This window comes from Ochotona princeps, chromosome 9, assembly GCF_030435755.1.
Source record: "Ochotona princeps isolate mOchPri1 chromosome 9, mOchPri1.hap1, whole genome shotgun sequence".
Taxonomy (NCBI): Eukaryota; Metazoa; Chordata; class Mammalia; order Lagomorpha; family Ochotonidae; genus Ochotona; species Ochotona princeps.
Genome location: NC_080840.1, coordinates 57,258,816 through 57,278,702, shown reverse-complemented (window position 1 = coordinate 57,278,702; position 19,887 = coordinate 57,258,816). Strand labels below are relative to the sequence as shown.

General features: G+C 37.2%; 1 protein-coding gene across 1 annotated transcript in view; it reads left to right on the top strand.

The window, feature by feature from the left end:
* Positions 1-8,658: 8,658 nt before the first annotated feature.
* The window catches only part of TRPA1 (transient receptor potential cation channel subfamily A member 1), a 70,203-nt gene continuing 58,974 nt past the window's right edge, over positions 8,659-19,887 (top strand). The window contains exons 1-3 of the mRNA XM_004588111.2: positions 8,659-8,930; positions 16,909-17,065; positions 19,040-19,215. Of these exons, the coding sequence (XP_004588168.2) occupies positions 8,823-8,930; positions 16,909-17,065; positions 19,040-19,215 (441 nt within the window). The 5' untranslated portion in view covers positions 8,659-8,822. The remainder of the gene's footprint in view (positions 8,931-16,908; positions 17,066-19,039; positions 19,216-19,887) is intronic.

The window sequence follows — 19,887 nt, the reverse complement described above, 5'->3', positions numbered from 1 at the left end:
ACTCTATAGTCATTTACCCAAAAATTGAGCCAAAATAAAACACATTTGGCTGTAGAAGAATGCAGGATACAATGTTTCTCCACCTGAAAGGTTCATAAGTGATCTGTCTTGAACTGTTCTTCTAATGCTTTCTCAGATTACTGAAAATACTATTAGTATAATAAATGAGTGTTTTATAATGCTGCTGCTTCTAAGAGTCCAGCAAAAAAAAAAAAAAAACCTGTAGCATTTGATAATACAATAGGCATTTTCTTACAAGTTGTCTGATTTGTTTTTAACAAACTTAATTATAATGCTTTTATTATTCCCATTTTGGGCTAAAGGGATTAGAAATTTAAAGAAATTCAATAACCAACTTAAAATCATAAAGCTGTCTAGCACAAGTTTGGGAGTCAAATTTCAGTTTTATTTTAATTTACGTGTCATAACCTAATCTTTTGTTCTCTTGGTATGTAAAAGTCTAGTCTAGCAGAACATAAGTAGGATCTGCTATACACAGCCAAATAATTTAGCCATGGGTTTTCTGGGGAAGTGGACCAACTTTTGTAATGTTCTGTATGATGGTCTACAGTTTGTCTTTTTCTTGAACATGGAAGAATTGTATTCAAATGTCTATAATGAGTGCACACAAAGAGGAACCATATCAGTATTCTTTCATTAATCATAAACATTTGAAAAATTGTGATATTCTGCTATTCCCAATGTTATTTAAATTCTTGTATTTTAGTAGCAGTATATTTAAATTTTAAGGGTGGTCTTCATAAGGTCTTCAGTGAGATTCAAGTTTCTTCATTAAAAAGTTAATTTTAGGCTCAATTTTTTCACCTTTTTTGGCAGATTTTTAAGTTACTCTTTCCTATCACTTAAAAATTCTCAACTAGATGGGTTGCTGATGACAGTCTTTAATTCTCACCTTCTCTGAACACACCTCATTTTCTCCTTAATCTGCAATCTCCAGGAGGTCAGGAGAACTCATAATACTCTTAATTTGTCCTTTAGCTTTAATAGTGAATTTATCCTGCATGTCTGGTGAATTAAGTTACTCTTCATGTTCATTATCACAGTGAACAAATTCCATCCCTTCTGACCTTGTGGCCACCTTTATTGAGTTTACTGATCTACCCTTTAAACTGATTACATCATCTGCTACAAAGCTAAGGCATTCTAAACACTACAAGAGAAAAACGAGTAAGAAGCATCGTGGTCCTGCATTACTTGCTCCTCTCCTTCCACTCTTGAATGGGACTCTACATTAAAATTCCTAAAATTCATCATCTTTTATCACTTTCATAATTTGTACATGTTCCTCCTTTTGCCTACAATGGTCTTGCTCTCATTAATCTTCCTTTACAATTCCAATTTTGTACTTGTTAACTATTACACATTAGATATAATTAAGCACAAACTTTCTTACTGTAGTCTTCCCTAATGACAATACGTGTATAGTGCCTGTAGCGCGCATAACTTATACACATGGTTTCTTTTTCTACCTTGGCACTATACTTTCCACACTTTCATGTAGATATTACAGTTATGTGATGACAACAGATGTGAACAAAGTTCCTAGATCTTTCTTTGCTCTTTCCTCTTCCAGACTCAACACAATTAAATGTAAAAACATGGGAATCCATGAACCAAAGATGGTAAGGTCACTGTAGAGTAGCAAGAGTGGTCTCTGAAACACCTTTTGAAGAAAGTTTTCTGGTTAATTCAGAATATTTGTTTTGAACTTTGTGTAATAGATATACCAAATCTTACTCCTATCATTGGTCGTTGTAATGTATTCTGCACATCTGGCTGTTTTCTTCATTTCTTATTAAACTGACAGATCCATGGAAGAGTCTAATGCACTACTATGTATTTATGTTTGTATAAATATTTCTGAATTATAATTGAATGAGTGAATAAAAATGCTATTGTGACAGAAAATTGAGAATTCGTCAGTAGGGTGGTTTCAATTATGCTTTCTGTGATGTCCAAAGTTATTTTGACTTGATAACATAGAGATTTTAGTAGGTAATTTGTTAATTACTCTTTCTGGAAAGTTACTTTTTTTACAGATCAAATCTCTAGGGGATAAACACAATTTTTTGCTTGGATAGCTCAGTGTTTCCCCAATTTACTTGCACATAACAAATCTGAACAAGTTATTGCCAATGTTGCAATCCTTTACTTATTATTTTTATAAGAAATTGTATATTTGATTGAGGAAGGTATCTAGCTTTCTGTGAAAGTTAAATAATCACCTACAGTTATTACTGTAGACTTACTTGACATATTACCTTTTAGACAATTCATAACACATGATAAAAACTTGCAAGCATTAATTAAATTAGGTGATTTGTTTTGAGTAGGTAGTAATCAAATTTCTAAGCTCAAATTATGAATATGTAGTTGCTACCTATCATTTATAAAAGTCAGTCTAATTAAGAGGCATAATATTGACTCTTAGAATGAACCACCCCTTGTATGATTATAGGGGCTATAAAAGTGGTTGCAATCTGTTGACAACATGAGAAAAGGAACAGTTCTCTCTTTGGTGATTTATGCTTGTGAAGCATTTGAAATAGAATGTCATTTTTTATTAATAAAGGTAAGTCTAATTTTTATTCAATAGTTTGAATAAAATTCATAATTGTGTTCAATTTTGTTTAATTTTCATAAAGGGCAGAGCATCCACTTCAGATTAGATGATTCAAGGGATTGATAAATGTTATAAGTATAATTGTTCTATGCTTGGGATCAACTGCTAAGAGTTCACATTCTCATTTTATATTTGATGATACTTAGTGTCAGTACGAATTAGCTTGCATCATGAATTGTATCGGATAAAATCTTTATTATAAATCTAGTTTTATTGAAATCATTTGATTATTGAGATATGTAAATTAAAACTAAAATGATTTTATCTTTATTGACTGGATTAATTTTTCTTTGAAATAATTGAATAAACCTGTCTCTTCATACTGACAACAGACTTTAATTACTTATATTATTGTGTTGTCTACTTAAAAGAAACCCAATAAAATATTTTCATTTAATAATATAAAGTAGCTCTGTGTTCAAAAAATTCCAAATACAATAGAATTACTAACATAAATAGACAAGACTAAAGAGTTTTGCTTTGTAATCTTTCTAACGTAAAATGATCTGGGGACAAATGACATGCATAACAGCTGAAATTGTACTACAGAAGAGTTTTATGATCAATACACGGCTTCAATTGTAATTCTCAATCCTGTGAACTAACAATGGATCTATGAGAAATTTTCCATGTCTCTCATTCAGTATTTTGCAGATACCAAGAAAATGTATTCGTCAGTTTTACTGTTGTTTTAGGTTAGTTAGGAATAAAATTTTATAATGGAAAACCTACCACCTGATTATGTTTCTAACAAAATATGCAGTTTATGCAATAAAAGTAAGATAACTTTATATATCATATTTTATTCTTAAATTTACAACACAATTTGCTCTGACATAATTGAATCAATAAGATTTTTCTCATCTTGAGGGTAACTTCGTTAGATTTAAAATATATTTGAAACAATCTCTTCAGACTACATTTCTATTGATTGTTGCCTTGATCACCTTAGATCATATTTTTTGAGGTCCCAAGAATGGTGTTAGTTTGGATAGTCTGTGAATCACTTGGTCTTCTAAGATGTGTAAAGCTTTTTCTTCAGCAAGGTGTACTGTATTACTCTCATTTCCTGATAAAAAAAAAGCATATCATAGGTGGCTGTCACAGTGGAGTTGTATGTCTGATTTACTTTGACACATAGGCAAATTAAGCAGAATTTTCCTTCTGCGTCTCTGTTGTCATCCAATGCAGGACATGGTTTGGTGACTAGTAGAATCTCATTGCATATTAACATCCCTTTCCATCCTATCTGAAACCATATAAAATACACACAAATAAATTTGCTTGTAAAGAGAGATTCATTCCAAAATAGGTTGGTAAGATAGACTTTGAGTAATAGGCTAGAACAACTCCAGAATGCTAGAGAAGCACAAAGTGGGTAGGGGCACACCTACAGAGTTATGAAAAGGAAGGCAAGTCACAGCTTAGATTTTTACAGTGAGCAGAATGGCAGGGCAGCCCTGAACACAAGTCGGTGGTCACAAGCATACAGAAATGATCTCAATGAATATTTTAATGTTTTTTCAAACAGAGCTCTCTTGCAAGAAATTCTAAATAAAATTCTGCGGATTGAAAGGAAACAACATCATAAGCAAGTCAAATATTTGAGAAGAAATGTGGAACACTAGTAATGGTAAATGTATCAGTAGATGTAAAATTCTGTGTGTCTATTTTCCCTTTTTCATTTAAAATATGAAAAAATGTATAGCAATAACTATATATAGAGTGTATATCATGCATAGATGTAATATATCTGTGTAAATGCATCCCAATGGCAATAATAACATAAGATGAGGACACTGGAAATGTGTATATTTGACAGCTGTTGTAGTTTATTGGAATTAAGTATGTTTTGGCCCGAAGTGGATTTTAACAAATGAAACTTACACATTGCCAATAACAAAACTTTAAAAGTTACTTTAAATCATCTAAAAAATTCTTCCAATTAATTAAATAGTCTGATAAAAAAATTGACTGCCAAAGAAGGGAACGCAGTGATGGAAGAAGATATGTAACAAAATAAAAATGACAAAACATCAGCTCCACATCAATTACAATAAATATTAATGTTTCAGTGGCAGAATACTGCAATCAAAATGGGGGAAACTATCATACTAATAACAGAGTAAGATATAACTGAATTTATGAGAAGTCACCTTAAAGTTACAAAGCAATTAAAAATAAAAAGATATTTTCTTTATAAATAGTAAAGATATGGGGTCTGAGCTTTTAGATAAGACAAAATAGGATTCAAATCAGTAAATATTCATGAAGACGAAAAAACTTTATAGAAGTGAAAGAAGAAATGGAATGAGCTACTACACATATGCATGTATCTAAGAACAGAAACCACTAGCTCACCCAGGAAGCAAATCTAACAGAAAGGTGAGAAGAAACAGATCCTTGAACCACTGTAAATGGAGGTTTTAATACTCCTCTCTCTGTAGGTAATAACAAAATAGTAAGTCATTAAGAATATAAAAACCTTGAGCACCTTTAAGTTAATAGACCTATACATATTCTAAAACTTTATCAAACAATAGCAGAATTTATATTTGTTTCAATTGTATATAAAACAGTTTCCAAGATGAATCATGCACTAGACATAAAACAAAATTCAGCATGTCTACATTTAAATTTACATGACTTGATGGCATACAAAGTATATTTTCTGACCGCAATCTGATTAGACAGGAAACCAACAACAAAAAGGAATTTAGAAAATTCACATACTGGCAAGTTAAACAACACACTTCCAAAAGTAAATTGTTGAGTCAAAGAATAAACCACAATTTTATGGTATGCAGCTAATGTAAAACATTGTAAGCATTTTGCAGCTTTTAATGATTATACTAGATAAAGAAAAAATATCTAACACTGATAACCTAATGTTCAGCTTCAGAAAGAGACCAAATCAAACCCAAAGTAATTAGAATAAAAAATCTGAAAGAAGTATCATTGCAAACACCTGATACCCAAAGTACCAACAGTGGAGATAAATCAGTAAAATAGAAAGTTGATTCTTTGGAAAATGAAGAAAATTGATAAACCAATATTTATAAGAAATATGACACATGTTATAAAAATCAGAAATGACAAGAGATACTATAGCAGAACATAAGAAATATGACACAAGTTATAAAAATCAGAAATAACAAAGGAGATGCTATAACAGAACATGAAAATGTAATGGATTGTAAGGAAATCTTATGAACAACTTTATGTGAACAAATTAACAATAATTAAATAGACAAATACCTTAAAAACTCAAGTTATTAACAATTAGCACAAGTAAAATTACAAAATCAAAAGTTTTACAAAACTAAATTGAATTAATAATTCAATGTCTTGCTAGAAAGAGAAACAAAAGGTCCAGCTTTAACAGTTATTCTAGTGGATTGTGTCAAACATCCAGGAATAATTACAGTAATCCTCCCTTGCAAATGTGATGCCAGAGCAAGGAGAGAACATTCTGTAGAGATTAGAAGTTGATCACTGATAACAGGGCATTTTACAAAGGAGGACTGCTGGCCTCAAGTTACTATCCTCCAAGTCCACCTTCATGGCTGGAGTTCCCTTCTGAAGGTCAACATATGTGTCTGTCAGATGTTGGTTACCATGACACAGCCACTGCTTCAACTTCCAAAAATTAACCATTTGAGACTCCTCTTTATTCTCTGTCTTCTGATCTTTTTCAGCTATAATTGGTCAAACTCACAATAACAAATTCTTAATCTTCCCACAAGGCGCTTCCTTTTAAAAAGGTGGACAATAAGCACATGTCTAGCAGGATGTGTAATCTGCAGGTTGGGATACCCATGTCTGACATCCAAGTGCACTGGATCAAGTTATGACTCTGCTTCTAAATCCAGCTTCTTTCTGGCTCCTGGGAGGCAGTGGCGATGGCTCAAGCAGCTGAGTCCCTCTCCGCAGCAGTCCTTCAAGCGGTTGAGATTTCAGATATGGCCTGGCACTATATAGGAGATTGCTGGCATTTGGAAGGTGAACCAGAAGATACTAGTGAGTGCGCTCTCTTCCTCTTCCCCATCCCCAACTGCCAAATAAGTAAAGAAAAGGTTGTAAAAGCATAGGCCTGGTGTGCCCAAAATGCTTGGCATAGAGCAAGGGCTCAATGAAAGTCACTCTCTTTTACTCATCCCCTAATTCTTTCATTGGATATTTTTTTCATTTTTGTCAAATGCAGATTTATTTATTATTCATTTATTTATTTATTTAGTTTTTGGAAAGGCAGGTTAATAGGGAAAAGGAGAGAGACAGAAAGACCTTCCACCCATTGGTTCACTCCATAAGTGGCTGCAATGGCCAGAGTTGAGTTGATCTGAAACCAGGATTCATGAGCCAGGAGCCAGGAGTCTCCTCTGGGTCTCTCATATGGGTAGAGTCCCAAGGTTTGGAATCATGCTCCACTGCTTTCTCAGGTCACAAGCAGGGGAGGCAGATGGGAAGTGGAGCATTTTCTGTGTCACCCACTCAGCTCAAGCATAGCAAGGTCTGCAGCCACTTTCCCTGTACTCCCCTAAACTGGATATACGTGGGACAACTGTGCAAATAGTGAGGTGGAACTGAACATCTGTGTCCTTCACCAGAGTTTCAGCAAGCCGCGTTTAAGCACTGATGATCAATGATTCAATCAAAGGATAGAACTGATGGGAACTTAATTCCTCAATTCATGGCCATCTTACTTACCTCTATATTACACACGCAAACGCAGTCCCCAAATTTTATTATAGAGTCTGACTCAGTATGGTCTTGGATCCATATTGGGCTTGTGCTGGATACAACCAGGTGAATGTGATAATCTAGGGCCTTAAAAGATTAGTTGTCAAAGGAAGATTACCAGAGCTAATGGCTGCCTCATGTATAGTAGTGTGGTTCGGAAAGAAGTTTTAGGTGATTCTGTTTCTTTTTAAAATGGTGCTTACTTTACGGGGTGATAGTAAGAAAGTTTTCATTGGCTTCTTTACTTCACAAATGCCTGCAACGGATGTTTAACTCGGGTCCCTCGAATGGGTACCAGGAGCCCATTTACTAAAGCCATCACTGCTGCCTCTCAGGGTCTTTATTAAAGAAGCTGGGGTCAGGAGCTGGGAAACAAACCCAGGTACCCCCACATAGGAAGTGATGTCTTAAGCAATAGGCTAAAAGCCAGCTCTGTTCTGTTTTACTCACTAACATTGTGACCTAAACACAGAGGCAGCCATTTTGGAAGCTCTGTTATCTGTACATAAATGTAGACCTGGCCTCATGCAGTGAGAACCAACACGCTTCCTTCCACACAATTTACACCTGTGTTATCGATCCACAAACGCAGCCCAGGTCTTTGGAGATAAGTCCCTCAAACAAAACCAAGGGCACACAAGCTTAGAGCTATCAACAATGGCTTATGTTTTATTTGTCATATCTATTAACCAATCCTGAACACCAAAGGGTGAGTGGGACCAATACTGCTACCCACAAGCTATAGATAGGACCTGAGATTTAAAAGGGCTCAATCTTGCTTCTTCAAGCCAGACCTATGATTTAGCCATCTTTCCAAAACATCTGGAAACATAAGTTTTGCTTTATTTCCTAATCAAGCGGACCCCCAAAAAAGATAGGATGGGAACAGCTTAACAGCTTGCGATGGTTAAACAAATAACTAAAAATCTCAGTTCTCTCTCTCTCCTTTCCCCCCTCCCAACAGAGAAAGAGAGAGAGGGAGAGGGCTGTAGGAAGACAGGACGATGGGGCTCCTGGTGCTTGGAAATGTAATAGGCTGAAATGTAACTGAAATCTAACAGGCTCCAGGAGTTGCTGGCCGCAGCTGGCGGTCAGCCACTCGCTGCTGTGCTGTCCACGCAAAGGGGCGAGGCCCGGCAGTCATGCCGTCACCGCCCCCTTGCCTTTGTAAAAGAGCCGCCTGGTTTGTCTCCTCCCTGTACTCCGACAGCGTCCTGCTTTGCAAGTAGTCCAAGCCCTCGAACCTCTTGGGAGAAGTTTTCCCTGGCAAGCGGCAGAGTTTCTCAGCCTAGGCACCTTGCAGGACTTTAGAGATCAGGCTCCTTTGGGGACCCTGCGCGCAGGTAGCCAGCAGTTGGCGCCACTGACCTTGCTTTCTCCCACAGGTGCACTCTCAGGTGAGGAACACCTGTACCAGGTGGTGTCCCAGGTGGGATCAATGAAGCGCAGCCTGAGGAAGATGCTGCATGCTGGGGAGAAGAAGCCGCCGCCGGTTGTTGGCTACCATGGCGTGGAGAACGGCGTGGACGACTGCAAAAACTTTGAGGTACCTTGGGCAATCTGAGGGGAGGGGTGGAAACAGGGAAGGTTGCAAAGTCAGGGCGGGATCTGTTTGAAGGCCTCCTAGGAGGACAGGAAGCCAGCATGTGCGAAAGGGTGCTGTCTCGGGATATGTGCATGGACGAACTCACAACCAGCCAATGCATTTTTGTCTGTTTCTTCAACTTGTTCTCGCCTGTATATGGGTTGCAGTCAGGGCATACCTACCCTAAAAGTGCGTTTGGCATTCAGTAGAATCAGGCGACTGTAAAAGCAGGGTGTGTTTGTAGTATGTCCATTGTATATTTCACTTAATTCTCTCTGGCAAAAGGTCTGGATGCAGTGGAAGGGGTGAGGACTGTCTGTTGCTATTCTAGAGGTGTGCTACTGCTGATCATCTTTGTCATACACAGTACGAACAAACACCTCCTACAAATGAAGCAAGCCGGGAGTATTCCTTTGAAACAGGCAGGCCTGGAGAATTCTTCCAGGAATAAGAGCAGCAGGCAAGACTGGGAGAGGAGAGCTGTTGAGGATGGGTGGGTGAGTGGCTTCCTGGAGATGCTGAGGGCTGGGATAAGGGATTTCTATTCCTTCACATTCAGAGTTTCCTAGCACCTTGTTAACTTAGCACCTCACTGCTGGTATTGTCCCAAGTTTAAGAGTCAAAGATGGCCCTGAACTCAAAAAACCTCCATTGGATTTCTTCTGAGTGTTAGCTGGAGAAAGAATCTCTCTTTAAGCTCTAACATATCAATGAAATTGGCTCTCCAAATCTCAATCCCAATCCTTTTCCACCTCATAATCGTGCTACCATTGCTTCTGGAACATTCAAAGGAAAAAAATGCTGAATGAGTGCACACAGATATTCACCCTTTTTTGTTTACAAAAATATGAAAGTACAAAAGAAAAGAACATTGATTTATCCTCTAAATATATCTCAAAAATACTTTTCATATTAGCATGTGGATGTTTATCTTGGTCTTTATTGTAGCTTCTGAGTAATTTGTGTGATTTATCTTGATTTATCTAGCCATCCTGCACTGGCAGACACTTAGGTGGATTTTGCTTTTGTTTTCTTTTGCTATTCCACATGTGACTGTGTCTGTGAGTATGCCTGTGATTTCTCTATTGAATCAGAATCAAGAGATATTTACAAATCTAGGTGGAACTGGCAAATTGCTATTCAGAAATATTGCACAGATTAGCCCTGTTGCCAGTCTTGTCCACCAACAAAGCAAATCAATTTTCTGAGGTGAATTTTTTGCACATCCAGTATGAACACAGACTTTGGCCCACTGTCTGATGTAAGGAAGTTATTTGAGGCCGTGTGGCTTACCATGTCATGTGTTGATCTAAGATAATGCCTCTGGAATTAGTATGAGATAGAAGAAATTTTGAAATTTCCAAAATCACCCACATGTTTTTACCTTATGGAGATATTCACAGAAGTATTTCTACACTAGACTCATTTTTCTCCATGCTTTTGTTTATTTGGTTGTAATTTTATTGCCTAACACATGTAGAGTCATTTCGGTTGTGTAAAGCTTTTAAAATCTTTGTAAGGATTTGTAGACTAAGGAAGTCAGCTGTTATTTCATTTTAAACTAAAGTGACTACTGGTCATTCCATAAAATCCCCAGGAGCTGAAATCATGAAAAAGCAGCACCTATAGCATTTGGAGAGTTTGGAACTGTAGGGCTTTCTTGGTGTCCTCCTGATTTAAAAGATATGGTATGTATTTGCTTCAGAAAACACACAGAAACAAATACACAAGGTCTCAGAAATGCCAACAAAATAGGAGGAACGTAGAAAGTTTATATCTTTAATTTAGACTTTAGAATTTTTAGATTATTTTGTTAGTAGAGATGATACTTCAGCATTTAACTTTTCATTTGTTACAATCTCTGACCATACTTTCTTTTTTTAATTCTACCATTGCTTATGTGTACTTAATTAAAGCAATTTAAAAACAATTGTACTGTATATCTCTGTTTTAAAAGTTTGTAAATTTGCTTTCCCAAAAGTGGTCTAGTTTATTGCATTCCCAATCCAATTATATAGTTCAGAATCCAAAACAATGTGAAATATTGCTGTAACTATAGGAAACTATATTGAATAAATATATCATAATTTGTCTAAATGGCATCCCTGGTCTACCTTCAGGAGTTTTGAAGAAGTGTCTGCAAAGTCTGATGACACATCAAGTACTGAATTGAGACTGTCTAGCGTATCTTATGTGTTCATGTGAAATGTATAGACACTGCTTTGCTGTGACTTCAGTACGTTATGGGCATCTGAACTTTATGTATTCTCTAAGCTGAGGAATTGAGTTTGTACTGAGAGCACATTGCTCAACAGAGCCATCAACTGATTTTTCAGACTCTGGGGTAAATAGTGTAATCTTGTTATTATCATGTAATGCATATGTCAAATGAAAGTGAGAATACAATTCCAAAGGGATTTAGGCAAATGCTTTCTTTGACAAGACAAAATCTTAAAAATAAATGAGCCTATTTCTGTAAGAAGCTCTTGTTTCAATTTAACACCAAAGATATATACATTTGGAAATGCTTGGGTGCTCATTGTAATAACCTGAAGTCAGTAAAATTATAAACCTCATACAGAATTCAGTGTTTCAGGTAAAGAGTTACATACTTTAATTTGTGAGGTGACCATAGCAGATTAATTTCTCAGCCACTATCCTATGTTAACAGAAATAAAAGCTGAAGATCAAAATTTAGAGAATTCAAATTTTATTTGTTTCAAGTTGGTATTTACAGAATGAACCATAATATGCTAAATTCTTTGTTACCCATATTAAATATGTTAAAGATGGCTTGTCTTTTCAGTAATGAGAGACACCTATTCACTTTAAAAAGAAATTGGAGTTTTGATACAAATATTATCATGTAGCAAATGTTGACCAGCCACAGTTGAAGGTAGAATTAATTTCAGCATTTTAAAAAAGATTTATTCATTTTTATTGCAAAGTCAGATATGAAGAGAGGAGGAAAGACAGAGAGGAAGATCTTCCATACAATGATTCACTCCGCAAGTGACCACAATGGCGGAGCTGCGCCAATCCAAAGCCAGGAGCCAGGAACTTCCTTCAGGTCTCCCACACTGGTACAGGATCCCAAGGCTTTGGAAAATCTTTGACTGCTTTTCCGAGGCCACAGGCAGGGAGCTGGATGGGAAGTGGAGCTGCTGGGATTAGAACCGGTGCCCATATGGGATCCCGGCATGCGCAAGGCGAGGACTTTAGCTGCTAGGCCATAGTGCCGGGCCCTAATTTCAGCATCTTAAGAATATAACATTTTACAGTGAGCTCCATGAAAATCCGTTATCTTGTACAACATTTTTCTTATGGCCCATGAGATGACATATTTGGTAAGATAAATTTTGGAAAATTTCAGACAAATATGCTTCTTGGTCACATAACTGAAATGTGGAGGAATACTAAGAAAAAAATTTAGTCTATAAATCTTCCTAGGACTGGAATGAATTTCCATTAATGTTTCATATTTGTTACATGGATTTTTTAAGCATCTAGGACATTAAAATTCACCAATCAATGTAGAGAACTGCTGATGTGTGTGTAGAAGTTCATGTAATCTCTCCTATTGATTTTGTACAGATCCTAGTTTTTTATCCCATCCTCTCTCATTTCTTTCCTTCCTTCTTTCCATTTTTGTTACTCTGCAAAATTATTTATATGTAGTAAATTATCACAGAGTCATTATATAGATGAGCAGTAACACATTGAGTAGTCACACAGTCAGTGTATACCCTGAAGGATTAATGAGATGCTCTCAAACATTTTGGAGTAAGAACTCCTTTGAGCTGAAATAGTACTGAGGATCCTGAATAGTACATTCTTATGTCAGTTCTAGCCAAAAATATTTACCATATTAGAAATTAAAGTAGAGTATAACTACAATCATGAGAAAGTACAGAGCATTCTCCACTAATTGTCAGTAGTGTGTGACAGCCATACATTTCTTGTCTTTGGACATTCTGGAGTGGGATCCCAAGACAGGAGGTCGGACTGGAGAATGGCATAGTAGTCATCAGGAGGGTCTCCTGCAGGAGGCATAATTGAGGAGGGCTAATGGAAACTGGGTGGGGAGGGAACAAGAGAAGGAAGCAGGAAGGAAGTGTACTTCCTGTGAGCCATATGGAGGTCAAAGGATGGCCTGAATACAGCAATACAGTATGGCTTCCAGAGAAGGTCATAGGTGTTCAGATTCAGTATTTGTGAGCATTTGGGTTCAGTCTGTATGAGGCCAAAATCTGCAATTCAGCTTTGGCTTCGACTTTGTCTTTGGTGGCCAATTATTAGAACAACTAACAATGTCATTTCTGGTACATGATCCAATTACATTATATATAATGTAAAAATATTAATAGAATAAGGGTTGTCATTTACATTTATTGTTAATACATAACCACTTTTAACTTTGGAAGCAACTTTGAATATAAATCACATCATTTAATTGATGTATATTTAAGTAATACTCTGTTTACAAATTCCTAATTTTCTAAGTAAAATAGACACTAAATCATTGACCAAACAAAATCATTGAGTAAATAAATATATGGTGACCTAATAACAATAACAAGAGGTTCAGTAGTTATTTTAAAGAACTTTATACACCTTTTGATTCATATGTTTATAAAATTAAGCAATACAAAGAAGGATAATGTAGTCAAGCATATGAAGATTTTTGTAAGTTTACTACAGTTTAATCACATTAAAGAAATGTTTAAAGTTTTGCTTAATATTTAGTAATTCTATTTGGACTATGAGCTTTTTAAGAGAAAGCCTTATTTGGCATTTTTTCATGTTTTGTGATGATGAATCCAAAACAGCCAACACTGCCACTTCAGGATTTTAAGAGGAGAAAGCACAATGTCAGCTGTGACAAGTTATTTTCAGTCCCCACTTTGCCAAGGCCACCAAGGGCAGAAAGAGAAGAAGAAAGCGTTAGAGAAAAGTGAGGCAGCCACAGCAGCTTTCATGCTAGTGCTGAAGCCAGTTGACATGAGCTGTTTTGTGGTGTTGCCCATTTACAAGCTAGGCAGAGCAGCTGATGGCTAAAAACACTGAACCCCTCTGTGATGTCTGTTCTAATGATTTATAGTATCTGCTTTTGCACAGTTCCCATGAGGGTGTTTAACCTTAGTTTCTGCTTCTGCACATTGATTTTTAACATTTATCATGCAGCCAAAAGGGCATATATCTCATGTACCTGGTGTTCAAATTCTTTGCCAAATTGAGCATACCTTTGGGTCGGTAATTCAAACTGCCATGGCCTGCCGGTTGGCCTTAAATATGTGTACTATTGTGCTAGCATTTCCTGTGTGAAGAGAACAAGAGGGTGTGCATGCTTCCCCAGCTTACTCTGGTGCAGTAGCCAGAAGAGGGATTGCTACTCATTGCTGGGTGAGTAGGCAGCTGTTCTAGATTCGTAAGTGAGTTACACAACAATGTTTCACAGGGATGCAAGCTTCAGTGTATACGGAAAGAGTGAGTGGGGACTGCCTGTAGACACAAAAGCCACAGAGGGGAAGTAATTTAGATTTCGTGATTTTACATTTATGTAAACCCATTGATCTGACCCAAGCCCCTCATGTATTTAAGTACAGTTTTCCAAAGAAATCAAATTCCTCTATATTTTTGCTTGTTACTTAGATTGTAACCCTTAAGTTTACTTCTGAAGTTTTCTCAATACCTTTATTTCTTCTGCAAAACAGTGTGATCAGAATATCAAAATCTTTACTTGATATGCTCCTTAATGGTTAAATACGTTTTTATGACTGTTAACACTTTTTGTTCTTCAAAATACATTTTATCATACTGTAAACATGAGAAGTTATTTTGGATAACAAACCTTTTAAATTAATTAATTTTATGATACAGCTCCAAAGGCTCTGGGACTTCCCCACTTGCACCATTGATGTCCCCTATCTTATTACAATAATTTAGTCCTTCAGAAAATGATCATAAGTCCATTGTTCTGCTATTTAAGTATATCATGACATGGTAGGTATGGAGAATGGCAGAATTCAGCATCCTGTTGTCAAGTTTCAATGCGAGTCTATCTTTGATTTGGAATTAGAGATGCATAGTGCATTGTATCCTCTCATCCCAACATGACAGACTCTATTATACAGTTCCCATAGATGACTAAAGAAACTGTGTTACCTTTACTCCATGAAATACTACTCAGCCAATAGAAGGAATGACATTCTACTATTTGCAACCAGATGGTTCCTACTAGATACTATTTTGCTCAATGAAATAAGTTGACCCCAAAAGAACCAATGTCATATGTTGTCTTTTGTGTAAGACAACCTTCATGCAAATTATGAGATCAATAGATATATAGGTAAATATAAAGAATAATTAACTTTTTAAAAAGCTTTATTTATTTTTATTGGAAAATCAGGTATACAGGGAGTAAGAGAGACGAGAAGAAGATCTTCCATCTGCTATTTGCTTCCTAAGCAGCTGCAAGAGCAAGAGCTGAGCTGATCTGAAGCCAGGAGCCAGGAGCTTCTTCTGGGTCTCCCACATGGGTGCAGGGTCCCAAGGCTTTGGGCCATCCTCAACTGCTTTCCCAGGCCACCAAGCATGGAGCTGGATGGGAAGCAGGGCCTCCGGGATTAGAACCAGTGCCAATATGGGATCCTAAAGTGTACAAGGCAAGGACTTTAGCTGCTAGGCTACTGTGCAAGGCCTGATAATAATAAACTTTTTTAAAAGATTTATTTATTTTTGTTGGAAAGGTGGATATACAGAGAGGAGGAGAGACAGAGAGGAAGATCTTCCGTCTGATGGTTACTCCCCAAGCAGCTGCAACAGTTGGAGCCAAGCCAACCCGAAGCTAGGAGCCAGGAGCTCTTCCAGTTCTCCCATGCGGGTGCAGGGTTCCAAAGCTTTGGGCCGTCCTTGACTGCTTTCCCAGGCCACAAGCAGGGAGCTGGATGGGAAGTGGGGCCGCCGGCATTAGAACCGGCATCCATAAGGGATCCCAGGAGTGCAAGATGAGGACTTTAACCACTATGCTATCATGCCGGGCCCAATAACAAACTTTTTAAAAAGTTTTTTTTTCATTTATTTGAAAGATAGATTTGCAGAGAAAGCATATATGTATATGTGTGTATATATATATATATATATATATATATATATATATATATATACAGAGAGAGAGAGAGAGAGAGAGAGAGAGAGAGAGAGAAATCTTCCACATACTAGTTCATTTCATAGTGTCCACAATGACTGGAGTATGACTACACCAAAACCAGAAACTTGGGCTTCCATGCAGGTCTGTCATGTGGGTGGCAAGGAACCAAGTATTTGGGCTGTCTTCTGCTCCTTTCCCAAGTTCATTAGCAGAAAACTGGATCAGAACTAGGCTGGGAGTGGAACTGGCACTTAATATGGGATGTTAATCATGCGCACTGAGATTTCACCTTCTGTGCCACAGTGTTGGCCCTGGTGGCAATTTGTTCAGGGATATAAACTGAGCAAAATGGTGAGTTTTGTATAACCTTGTTTGAGGTAGTTTTTACAAAAAAATTTTTTTCAATGGCAAAAATTATGATGAGGGATGAGGAAAGAGGAGAGGGAAGAAGAGATTAAGTGGGGGTATGTGAAAGAGAGAGAGAGAGGTATTATATCCACTGGTTTCTTGCTAAATGGTTGCAACATCAGAATCTGGGCCAGGCTGAATCCAGGCCAACTGAAGAATCAGGAACTCTACCTGGGTCTCTCACATGAGCGTTTGGGCCTCAAATACCTGGGACACCATTCACGTACTTCCCAGTTGCATTAAGAAGAAGCTCGAGAAAGCAGAGAATCTGGGAGTTGAGCTCGCACCCTGATACATATGCTGGAATTGCTTACAGTGACTTAACCCACTGAATTGCAACATCTACTTGAAGGCGACTGTTTTTTCTATATGTACTTTCAGGTGGTGTTTGGAGGAGATGCATGTGGATTCCAAAAGTTTATCAAGAACCGAAGAAAATTAAGCAAACAGGATGAGAATGACTACCCCCTGCATCACGCAGCAGCAGAAGGGCGAGTGGAGCTGATGGAGATGATCATCAGTGACTCCTCTTTTGAAGGTAACACACTCGTGCAATGAGAGCTTTAGAAGTCCACCATCCCTTTTGTTTCACTGAGCAGAGCAGCATAAAGTAATTCTATAGGACTGATTAGTATCCGATTACAAAGGGCCTGACTATTTCATTGAAGAGAGTAAGTTTCCCTACAAAGGGCTTTGTCTTAATGTTTTCCACTGAAAACAACTAGTACAGAGATGTAGGATATTTCACAACAACCAGTAGCTTTCATAGAATTATCAGATAAATCATAAAAATTCATGGACTTTTAATGGATTCTTCTATACTATTTCATGAGGCTGTTCTACATTTAAACTGATAATTATTGAATACATTTAATTCTATATCTTTTTGAAAAATTAGTCATGTTTACATGTATGTTTTTGGAGGCTTGAATGAAATAGTGGGCATGTGGAACCTAGAAAAACACCTAAACTATTATAATTGTGTACTTTTATATGATTTCAATGTTTTTTTCAGTTTATATCCCCTAATCCAAGTCCTATAATCCAGATTTATTTGAGAAATTTAATGCTAATTTGTAGATGATAAGAAAAGTGGATGCCAGAGAGACCTAAGACTTAAGTGGTCTGTGTATGTGTGTGTGTGTGTGTGTGTGTGTGTGTGTGTAAGAAAGAGAGAAAGAGAAAGGGAGAGGTAGTGAGGGAAGGAGGGAGGGAGAGAGAGAGAGAGAGAGGGAGAGAGAGAGAGAGAGGGAGAGGGAGAGAGAGAGAATTTGATTGATTTATGATTTTGCTGACATAGTGGAAGGTGGGTTAGTAACAGAAGCCTAAATGAAGATCGATTTTAACAGTAAAGAGATGAAAATCTTTCAGGGTTGTGAGATTTTTGGAATAGCAGAAAGAGAATTTTAAGAAGTATTTGAATGTAGTAGCAACAGTGTTTAGAGGAATAAAAAGGTAAAGAGTAAGCAGCATGGAGTTCAACTTTTAGAGTCCTAGTTCAGATTTTGCTAATTGCATACCCATCTTCCTAAAAGGAGTCATAGAATAAAAGAGAAAAGATGGTAAGTAAGAGAGACTTGGCCATACTGAGTTTAAAAGGTCCGTATTTGAAAATATGCAGAAAACAACTAGATATATAAAAGGTAAGGTCCATCCATCCAGAGCCCTAACTGCACAGAAACTTGATGAGATTACAGAATTGTGGAAAAATCCTTTCAGAGACTGTGCTAGCCAAGATAAGAAAGAGTAGGGCAACAACATAAAAAAGTACATAGCATAGGGAAAGTCAGAGAAATGATGGAGAGGATGGTGAAGACAGTGGTGATACACACGTATGCCAGGGAGAAACTGCTGGGTTAAATGAGTTAGAAGGATCAGTTGTCACAAAGAGATCAAGTAGGAAGGAGATTGTAGTAATTAACAGAACACCTTGCTAGCTATGTGACGTTGTCAAGCCTTTTTAGCACCTTCATCCCCAGCATTTTGTCTTTCTGTAAACTGACCATGGTGGTGGTACTCTGCAGGCTCTTGAATGATTGAGTGAAATATTGTCATGTGAAAACTAGTAGAGTACCTGACATAATTCTTTTTTTAATAATTTTTTATTTTGAATTTTGGATTGTGTGGTACAATTTTGTGTAGGCTGGGATTCCCCCCAAACTCCCACCCCCATCAGATTTTTCCCATTTTGTTACAATAGTGTAGTCTTGATTTTATTTAATTTCAATATTTAGCAACAGTTCTCCAACTCATGCAAATAAAAGCATGCAGTAGCAATAGGACCTCCTTCTCTGTAAGCTAGAAAGAAATTTAACAAATAAAGTCAGTGTCATACTTCAGTATGCTCCCTAACATTGACTATTCCACATTTCAGAATCGAAGCTCTATTTTTATTCCTCACAAAGAAGTTGCAGCCAAAAGTAGTAGCAGTTGGCAGTGTGAGTAGGCACTCAGGAGTTGTTGAACACAGGCCAAGCAAAAAGCTAATCCAGATTTTGGCATCTTTTTCTAGCGGTGAATATGATGGATGATTATGGAAACACACCTCTGCATTGGGCCACAGAAAAAAACAAAGTTGAAAGTATTAAGTTTCTTCTCAGCAAAGGAGCAAACCCGAATGTCCAAAACAACAACATGATGGCGCCTCTTCACGTAGCGGTGCAGAACATGTACAACGAGGTGGTGAAGGTGAGGTTACCGGTGACTCCCAGAGGCTGGTCTTCCATGAAGGTCTAGGTTTCCAGTCTAGTTCTCTCTGGTCCAGAATAGCCATTGCAAGCATCCAGGACAACTGAAATGCAATGATGACAACATTCACATGGCTCTCCACCAAGTGATAATGATGATGGCAGCCCTGTCTCTATCAGATAATGCTTATCTACCAAGAGCTTTTTTAAGAGCTGTGTGTTTTAGTATAGTAAGTAATCACTGAAAAAAATCAGTAAGACTATTATATCCCCGTTTCACAGCTGAGTAAACTGAAGCATACAGAGAATTCAATAACTTGGTTCATGTCACTTCGCTGATGAAAACAAGAATTGAGAACTTTGTTCTCATCTTTATGTTCTCAAGTTCAGGTCTTACCCAACTTGTTTGATAACTAGAAGGTGGTGAAAACAGAAAAACAATCAGGATTTATTATTTTTGTCAGCCTGGATGACCTGACACCATGATTAGGACACTTACTAATGAGAACTCTCATTGTTTTTCAATGTTCAAGGATAAGTATGATCAAATCAAGGAAACGCTGATAAATGCCTTAAGGGTAAGATTCAAGACATGATTTTTAAACTCTGCCTCAGATCTCATAGGCCTACTAGGAAGCAAACATGCCTCCTTACACGAAACTGCAGTTTATAA